At 35.2% G+C, this 9121-nt stretch overlaps 2 protein-coding genes across 3 annotated transcripts; one reads left to right on the top strand and one right to left on the bottom strand.

Moving 5' to 3' along the window:
- Positions 1-264: 264 nt before the first annotated feature.
- Positions 265-4977, top strand: LOC145224672 (dynein regulatory complex protein 1-like). The gene is made up of 16 exons (XM_080091218.1): positions 265-481; positions 578-778; positions 1011-1194; positions 1424-1561; positions 1854-2063; positions 2177-2316; positions 2480-2614; positions 2737-2883; positions 3376-3529; positions 3613-3762; positions 3825-3912; positions 3975-4031; positions 4249-4354; positions 4418-4573; positions 4674-4776; positions 4838-4977. Exons 1-16 carry the CDS (start codon positions 363-365, stop codon positions 4892-4894), a joined length of 2145 nt encoding a protein of 714 aa, XP_079947344.1. The 5' UTR covers positions 265-362; the 3' UTR covers positions 4895-4977.
- LOC145224674 (protein SPMIP7-like) lies at positions 4978-9045 on the bottom strand. 2 transcript variants are annotated; one of them, XM_080091222.1, is made up of 11 exons: positions 8693-9045; positions 8168-8356; positions 7538-7704; positions 7266-7419; positions 7023-7195; positions 6813-6957; positions 6497-6564; positions 6393-6434; positions 6222-6329; positions 5989-6096; positions 4978-5487 (listed from the first exon to the last, which is right to left on the bottom strand). In XM_080091222.1, exons 2-11 carry the CDS (start codon positions 8336-8338, stop codon positions 5364-5366), a joined length of 1260 nt encoding a protein of 419 aa, XP_079947348.1. In that variant the 5' UTR covers positions 8339-8356; positions 8693-9045; the 3' UTR covers positions 4978-5363. The 2 variants fall into 2 exon arrangements, with proteins under 2 accessions (XP_079947348.1, XP_079947347.1); XM_080091221.1 differs by lacking the exon at positions 8693-9045 and having other exon boundaries at positions 8168-8437.
- Between the last annotated feature and the right edge of the window lie 76 nt (positions 9046-9121).

The following is a 9121-nucleotide window of genomic DNA, read 5'->3' as shown; positions in this document are numbered from 1 at the left end:
TTTGTTGCGTAGCAACCTTTGTGCTAAAAACTTTTGGGGAAGTACCGGTGTATTTGGACAAGAATCATTTTTTTATTATTTTGTCAACGTGACATAAAGACTTTTCAACGTACTGTTCATAAATTTTTAGTTTTATATGAGGAAAGATTTAAACTTAAATTAGGATAACAACTAAGAAGTAAAGGTGTTTTTTTCATATAAATGTAAACCACAAAGCAGTGAAAGCAATATAAGCCAAGGCGTATAACACTGGTTTAAAAGATATCCGTTTACGTTAGTTCTACGAAAAGTGGAAAAGTATTATTTTGGTCCAAATGTAGTTTGTATTTGTTGCTTTTTAGTAAGAAAGTTTTGAAAATAAAATGTTGTCTACCACTGAAGATGATGAGGATGCAGGTCCTTCTGTTGAATCAATTAATCCAGAAGAACGAATACAAGCAAGGCGCTTAAGAATACAAAAAAGGATTGAACAACAGAAGAGGTAACAGTATAAAGCATTTATTTTTTCTTTCTTTAAAAATATTTAATTATCTTCTGATTGGGCTGTGCTGATGTGTAAACTTGTAACCTTTAACAGGGAAGCGTTAGGTGAAGATGTTGCTGCCAAGCTAGAAACAAGTGATGAAGTTGGAAAAGGAAAAGAACAGATTGAAGAAAGCAGAAACCGTCTTGTGAAACTGAGAAGTGATGGTTTTGAGTTGGTGACAAATGTTCGTGTTGCTGGTGACGCTCGTGAAATGCAACACAGAATTCAAGATGCTGAGAATAGACATGCAAGGTTGTTGTTACTTTAAGTTATCTAAAACAAAATCTAACATAAAGATGTAGTTTACAATTTATCTGCCAGTTCTTATTTTACATGCATTACTGATGTCCATATACAAATGAAAATGCATGATTTACATTATGTATATATGTGTAACATTACTGTTCTTGTACATGATGTTTAATTTTATGAAGCAGCATATTGTAATACTCACTAAAATTTGGGTTTAAATATTTGTCTACAGAGTTGAAAAGTTGGAAGCTGAAGCAAAGGCATCATCTGAAAAATTTGATGAAATCAGTCGTCGATGGTCAGCAGCACACATGAAGGAAATTCCACATGATTTACATGACATGCTTGTGGAACAGACAAGATCTTGTGACACAGTGGTTGATGAAAAGAATAAACTTATTAATCATCTACAACTTGTAAGTGTTAGACACACAAGCCATACCAGCAAAAACAGTGACTTCAGTGTTTTTACATTTTCTTAACCTTACAGTGTTTGGGTTAAGACCACTTACTTTATCCATTATTTCCAGTAAAAATGAGAATCTATCTCTATGTCCATCTATAACCACTGAAAATATGTTTTTTTTAGTTGCCACAAACTGTTTTATGTTGTGTGTGAAAAATTTTTGGTAAACCATTTTGTAGGAACTCAAGCAAAAAGATGATGATTATGTGAAAGACCTTAAAAAACAATCAGAAGATGTTGACTTGATGATAGAGAGAATGGAGGAGCAGGTTAAGAACTTAACCAAGTCTTACAGAGATGAACTCCTACAAATTGAGGTATTTTTATAGACAAATACGTTATTATTGTCGAATTCTTTTTTCCTTTGTTTATAGTGCGCTGTACTATGTGCATTCAGTGTTTTTTATTATGATGAAGGCGACCTGTATAGGACGTCGAAACCTTGGATTAAAAATACAATTTCCAGAAGAGCTCTATAAACTTGTCAAATATGAGTTTGTTTTTATTTTACCAATCTACAATTTTAAACTTGGCTTTAAATGACACAACTGTGGTCAGCAAACTGTTTTCTGTAAAAGATTGTAGCTAAGAATGACATTTCATTTTTAGAATGCATTTGTGGATGAGAGATCCACTGCACTGAAAAATCAACGAAAGAAATGGGATGGGACAGTTTCACAACGTGGAGAGAGGGAGGAGGATTATCTTAAAATGAGATTCAAGAGGGTTGAAGATCACGAAAATCAACTGGACTCTCTGCGAACAAATGACACAGAGGAATATAACATGGTTAAAATCAAGCTTGAAACAGATGTCCAAGTATGTTTAGTGCATTTACATGCATATATACTGAGCAGAGAGTATTTGTGTTGAAAGTTATAGTGCATGTGGGTTAGCAACTTAATGAAATTCAAATTATATTTCCAACATAGATACTGGAGCAGCAATTGCAGCAGATGAAAGCCACTTATCAGCTAAATCAAGAAAAACTGGAATACAATTTTCAAGTCTTGAAGAAGCGTGATGAAGAAAACACAATTACCAAATCACAACAAAAAAGGAAAATAACTCGGTACAAATATATTTGATATTACTACTTACAAAAGTGCTGCTTTTTTAAAACAAATGTATTTTGACTATTACCTGCTTTGGTTATTGTCTGATATTTGGTTTTGTTTAGGTGTTACTGGATTCAAATGTGTTTACTTTATGAATATAATTTTTTTTTTATTCAGTTTACAGGATGCTCTGAACAGCTTCAGAATAAAGCTGTCTAAGCAGGAAAAACATTACAAAGATGAAAATCAAAGCTTGGTAGATGAATACAAACGAATTGCTGATCAATATAAGGAACTGCACAAGAAAATGAGGTTTGCTTTAACAATATATTTTGAATGAATATTTATTGAACAGTTGGGACAAACAAATCAAAACCATTTGCATTCTTTGGCTTACAGACAAACAAACTTTCATTTGTTGTTGTTTTTTGTAGACATTTCTCAGCAACAGACAGAAAAAAGTTTGAGGATGTATGGCGAATGAACGAAGAAGAAGTCCAGTCACTGGTGGAAAAAGTCCTCAAAGCTGATGAAACTATACATCACCAGCAGCTTGGTCTACCCTGGCATCCACCAGAAAAGTATGTGTTTGTTTTTCCATGTAAGATGAAAAGTAACTGTGTTTTTTTGCAGACCATACTAAATTGTATTTAAGGGTAAAATAGGCTATTTGGGTCTTTATTGTTGTTCATCCTTGCTAGGGAGAAATGCATCAATAGTTTCCTCTGTGCTGAGTAGCTCAAATTTAATTAGCTTACATTGTGTTTTGTAACTTAAATTTCAAGCATATTTCTTCCACATTACAAATGTTACTAAATAATTTATGCTAAACCAGAAGCAGACACTATGTAATAATTACATTGACCTAAAAGTTTCGTGACTAGAACTTGTTACTGCATTTAGCTTATTATCACATACACCACCTCCATTAATCTGTATCTACCAACATCTGTCCAGATTAATTAGTTAAAACCTACCACATTGAACATCATTTGTAGTTCAGTTTTTTTCCAAAAATAGGTAAAGATCCGGATTTACCGAATCCAGTTTAATTGAGGTTTACTATATATCAGATCATTTTTGAAAACGAGTGGACCTTTGGAGATACAAGAAAGTGACCCAAGACCAACTGCAACCAGCTTTGCCAAGGAGGTTTTGGCATCAAGTGAAGCAAGCACTACAATGCAGAAATCTGATGCAGAAGTTGAAATTAAAGTTGCTCCTAATGTAGGTTGTTGTTAACATCTTAAATAATTTAATAGTGTGGAAGTTTTTTCGTGTATGCATAATTACTTTTATTGTCTTGTTAGGAATCTCGACTATCTCTTGGAGCAATAAAGAAATTGCTTGAAGTTTTATGTGATGAGACTGGTTTCTTGGTTGAGGAAAAGCTAAATAAATTACTTCAACCTCTAAACAATGATGAAAGATCTCTAATCAAACTGGATGCAATATTTAAGGTTTTTTATTTGGATTCCAAAAATAAACTGTATGTCAAGGTAACTTAATGGGTTTTATTTAGGCTCTACATGTTGAAACAGAAGATGATGTTACAAAGTTAGCAAGTTTCTTTTACCAGCATGGAAAGTTGTTTGCAAAAAATGAACAGGGTTTGTTTTTTTAGTTAAGTATATCATACTTATGTAGTAACTGTATTATATTTGTTGTTTAGTTTCAGATGATGGAAGTGTCACTACAGAAGATGCAGAGTTGCAACAAATGGCTAAGGGTAAGATCCATTGAGTTTCTTTCCCTTGTTAAAGAAAATCAAAGCAACATAATTAGGCAATAAGTTTACTTAAATTGGTTAGAGTTGTAATAATAATGTAATAATATAATAAAGCAGAGGTATGTAACCTGCAGCTTGTGGGTCAAATTACTTGTAACTAATTATAAGCGTTTTCGGTATGCAACACAGTGATCTAAAGTCTTATTTATATTCGCAGATGCTGAAGGGGCAAGCAGCACTTCTGATGCAGAAAGTTTTATTCATCCGAATCAGATTCTACCAATACTGAAGAAATTTGTCCAGGAGCAAATTAAGCCCACCAAGTTTGTTTGCAATTTTTAATTGTCAATATTTCCGTGCATGTTAATGAACTGCATTAATTGCAGGGAAAAGCACAGGGGCAGTCTTATTGAGGGCTCAGGTTCTTCTATAAATCGTGATTCATCCCAGGATGCAGCTTATTGGGATTCAATGGCTAATGTTATTGATGATCACAAACTAAAGATGTGGGATGGACTATCAGAATCTTTGTCTAAATACCAGTATGTCAACTAGATAATTTGTCTGATGTGTTTGTACAATGAAAAAATGTACATTACTTAGAAAGTGTTGGCTGTCAATTTTACTTAATTCATTTTACAGCTCTGTTCTTTTGGAGAGAGCAAACAGAATTAGAGAAACAGATTCTCTTCGTCAGCAAAATGCAGAATTAAGGATGCTTCTTCACCAATACATTTCTTCCAAGGTATTACATCAGTATAAGTATGTCATAACATTTGCAATAACTTTTTACATTGTGTTTAAAGGTTAACCAGGAGCTGGAAATTCCACCAACCAGGATTTTGCAGCTGGAATATAGCTAAACAACAATATATAACTCTATCTGTGACTGAATTGACTGTGTTTCCGATTTTGTTGTTTTTACAATAAATAATATAGATGTGTATTTGTACTTCACTTCTTGTAGCACAAACAAAACAGAAATAAAACTGGAGTACAAGGCTCAAAATGTAACCACACAACAGGAAAGATACCTGAATAGAAATGTTACTTATAAAGCTCATTAAGACTAGTTGTGTAAGAAGCACAAAAAACATTTATATTACATGATAAACTGTAGGTGTTTGTGCACGCATTTTTGCCTACATACCAAACAATCCAACACTATCGGGGATGTATAAATTTTGTACAGTGACAAAGCATTAATTTGTCAGAGGAACATAATTTAAGGCAAAATTACATCCTCCTTACAATCAAAACAATAAAACATTCTTAAATTGTAAGTCATGATTTTCATTTCACTTTGCATATTAAGTCAACTGTTATCACTTTCTATGCAAGTACTGGCTCTATTTCAACTTGATTAAATGGATTTTTGGGTGGAACAGTTGTCACCATTCTAGACATTGGTCCACGTTTAGCAAAAGGTGATGTATTGGGTGGGGTGGGTAGCCTCCTGTAAAAAAGCAATTAAAGTCAATTCATTGCAGTTATCTTAGTAAAGTTCTCCATGTCACATGAGTTTGAAATAAAATTCTATCAGACTTCACAACAATTGTTTGTTTGTTATATCTTTAATGTCAGTCCTCTTGCAGTCCCTAAATGCATTATGCTCACAATATGTCTGCTCTATTGTCAAGCTGTCTGTTTTATTATGATAGATAATTTTTTATTTCCTTTCCATTGAATTTGATTTGATTTTTTTGACTTAGTGACTTTAATTTAGTTCATCCCATCAGGTTCCTCTGGGTAACAGAAATGCTGCTCAAGTTTCTTGGTCAGGAAAATACAAGTGCCGGGACAAGATTAGAACCCCCATCCTTGATTACAAAGCCATTTCTAATCGCTCACCAATTATGATGACTTGATTATACAACATAGGAAATGACACACAAAAAACTAAGCTTAAAGGATTCAGGTCAAATTATTTAAACTAGAAAGTCAAACAAAAGTATACCTGTGTACATAGGCAGTTGATGGTGGTTGAGGAGCGGGATAAACGCTGTGGGCTGAGTGAATGCCTGTCCAATGGGCACTTCCTTTGTAACCAGGAATGTTAGGCCGACTGCAATGAACATATGTTATGCTTCGATTTCTTTGGAAATTCTTGAGGTTTTTTACCTTTTAAGTAGGACACTAAAATCGTGTAAATTAGTCAATACATGCAGCAATAAATCTGTCTAAACTCACCGAGCAGTATCTGTGTATCGTGGTTTTGGGGTCCTCAGAGCAGTCAATGGCCTATATTCTTCATATGGGTGATCTTTTGCTTCAAAATTATATGCTCCTATTGAACCCCTGGGATAATTCAAATAGTCTCAATTATTTATCATTCCACCACACAAAGTTACAATAACTTACTCATAATTTGGGATATGTCCACTTTTCCTGAAATGGCTTGTGCTGTAAACATGATAATTGTAAATTTTAAAGAAACCGCATGTTTGTAATTAATGTCAGCTTACTAGCTATATGGACGATTTCCATGACATTTATCTCTCATTTGAAACCAATCCCATGATCTTCCAAGTGTCTAAAAATACGTAGTGAAGAGTTAACGTAGTTTTGGACATTTTACTGACACTATCGGTCTTACATTGTTTTTACCTATCTACATCTTACTCCTTCCAACCTATCTGCATCTGTTTCTTCTGCAACACTGTTCTTACTAGCTGCAAAATCTTCTCTTAGCTGTTTTGCTGGATTCAATAACCATTCGTACTGAACATTACATTCAATTGAAAATCAAAACATGTGTCACAGTAGTCCAAAGCCACTTACTTGGCAAACATTGGATACAGCTTCATAACGTTTTGGCCATGTGGTTAATCTCTGGGATATCGGATCTGGTGTTTTTTCCAGTGTACTTTCACATGGCTTTAACTTCGCTGGAAGTCTCGAGTCCCAATCAACCATATCAAAGTTTCTAATATTAAGATTTTTAGTTAGACCCAAAGGCACCATAAATTTTTGAAGTTAAATATAACTTACTGTTGCTGCATACTTGTGAACATGTATTTTTTAGCTGCTTCATCTCTCCAGTTTCCAGGTTTAAATGTAAATGTGCCAACAAGCAAGTTTTCATGGTCATTACCCTGTTTTGGTATCACTTTGCTAGGGCTTGTCCAGCCACCGCATTGAGATCGCAACACAGTGTCAGATACCTTTATACAAAATGTTGCCAAGTAAATCATGTTTAGCAAACTGGTTGTGGGTGAAATACTATTGAACAACCTTTCTTGCACTCCATTTGGCTTCTCTTTCATCAGACTTCATTTCTTGTGTCCAAGGTGCTTTGGGTGGTGTCTGTGGCCTGCCACTGTCTGGTGGTTTAGTTGTCGGTGTGCCAAGTTGCACTTTGTCAGATGTTTGCACCATACTTGCTAATCTACAAAAATATCTGTTAAGTGTTCTGCAGTTTGAAATCTCTATTTAACCAAAGTTACATATTTTCAGTTTCAACCCCTTATTTTCATTGAACAGTTACATATAACCTATAATCATACTTTTTTACTCCAGTGACCAAATCCTCATCTGCTCCTGTGCTGACAAATCCTGATGCTGGGTCAACAATAGGATGATTGTCTCTGTGGGGAGCCAGGGAATAACCCATATGTGGAGCTTGTGCATGAATGTTCCATTTTATAAATGCAGGACTATCTTTCAACCTTCCCTGCAAACAACAAATATGTGTTACACTGGAAGTTTGTGTAACATTTACTGTAATTATTTGCTTTATACAGTGAAAAGCAACTTCTGTAAAGCAATTTAGCGACAAGTGAAAACACAACCAATCACTAAAAAAATACCACAGCTGGTAATCTTTTATCATTAACAATTAAATTTCTTTACGGACCAACCAAAAGTGAAGTGACAAAGTTTACTGTAGTCACATGTTTGATAGTATGTGATTAGATTACATTGCAATAATAGTTAAACCTGCAGGGTAAATGAACAATTATTTACCATACTATTTGTAGAAAGAACATGTTTGGCCTTTTATTCTTTTTACCAGATATTGTTATTGTTGGGGTAAGGCTTTTTTGCCCCTGCCTCCACAGTATACCCCCATCAAATCACAGTCTGATATTATAAAACAAATCCACTGAGTTGCAATATGGTATTAACTGTGTTACCTGAAAACTTGGATAGTCATAATTTCCTTCTGGGCCTTTTATGGTCGGAAACTTGGTGTGACGCAAAGAACGATGAAACTCGATTTCTTCTGCAAAATTTCCACGTGCATTTGCGTCTGTTTTCATAATGGTCCCCATCTCTGGACGGGGATGTGCAGATGTTTCTGCCATTTTGTCGAGCGAAAGGAACTGCTTGACGAATAACAAATGAAAATCGTAAACACAATTTGCGCGAAATTATGACGAAGCGTCGCCGCGAAGATTCCATGGAAACATAGAAATAATATATTTTTTCGTTTAGCAAGGTTTGCTAGTATTTTTTACTTATTGCATTTTGAACTTTACCTTTAAAATGTTCTCAAGTCAAGCTAATTTGTTACATTTGTTGTAGTAACCAAAATCGTTTTCCTTGTAGTAAACCAAAATCGTTTTTTTTTTCAAAAAAAGCATGGTCGCTAAACGCTTACGACAGTTTGGATTAAAATCTGGTGTAATCATAGCATACACAGTAAAAAGGTTGCCCACCCCTGAGGTATCGTGTCAGCTCCAGTACCCAAAAAGCTGTTGAGTATGGCTGGTTTGGAAGATTGTTACACATCTGGCGCTGGACAGACCGCCACACTGATAAACTTTGCCAAGGCCACGTTATGCCATCTCGAAGACGTACGGCTACTTAACCCCTGACTTGTGGCGCGACCAGCCGTTGACCAAGACACCATACCAGGAGTATACTGATCTCATCACCAAGACGCACGCCGCGTCGGGCGTCCAGAGGCAAGAGGTTCGCAAATATTAGACAACGACGGCTCAGCCAAGAGTGCAAAGGCAAGACCAATAGCACCCGTTAATGGCGTGTAGCCAAGTTTTGTCGAATGTGTGGTTCTGAACAAACGTCGTTTGAACTCGAGTTGTGGGTCAAGGTATTTTGCCCCAGGGGATGGATAATACAAAGCA

Source organism: Phallusia mammillata, chromosome 4 (assembly GCF_965637545.1).
Source record: "Phallusia mammillata chromosome 4, kaPhaMamm4.hap1.1, whole genome shotgun sequence".
In the NCBI taxonomy this organism is placed as follows: Eukaryota; Metazoa; Chordata; class Ascidiacea; order Phlebobranchia; family Ascidiidae; genus Phallusia; species Phallusia mammillata.
This window is presented reverse-complemented; position numbering and strand designations above follow the sequence as displayed.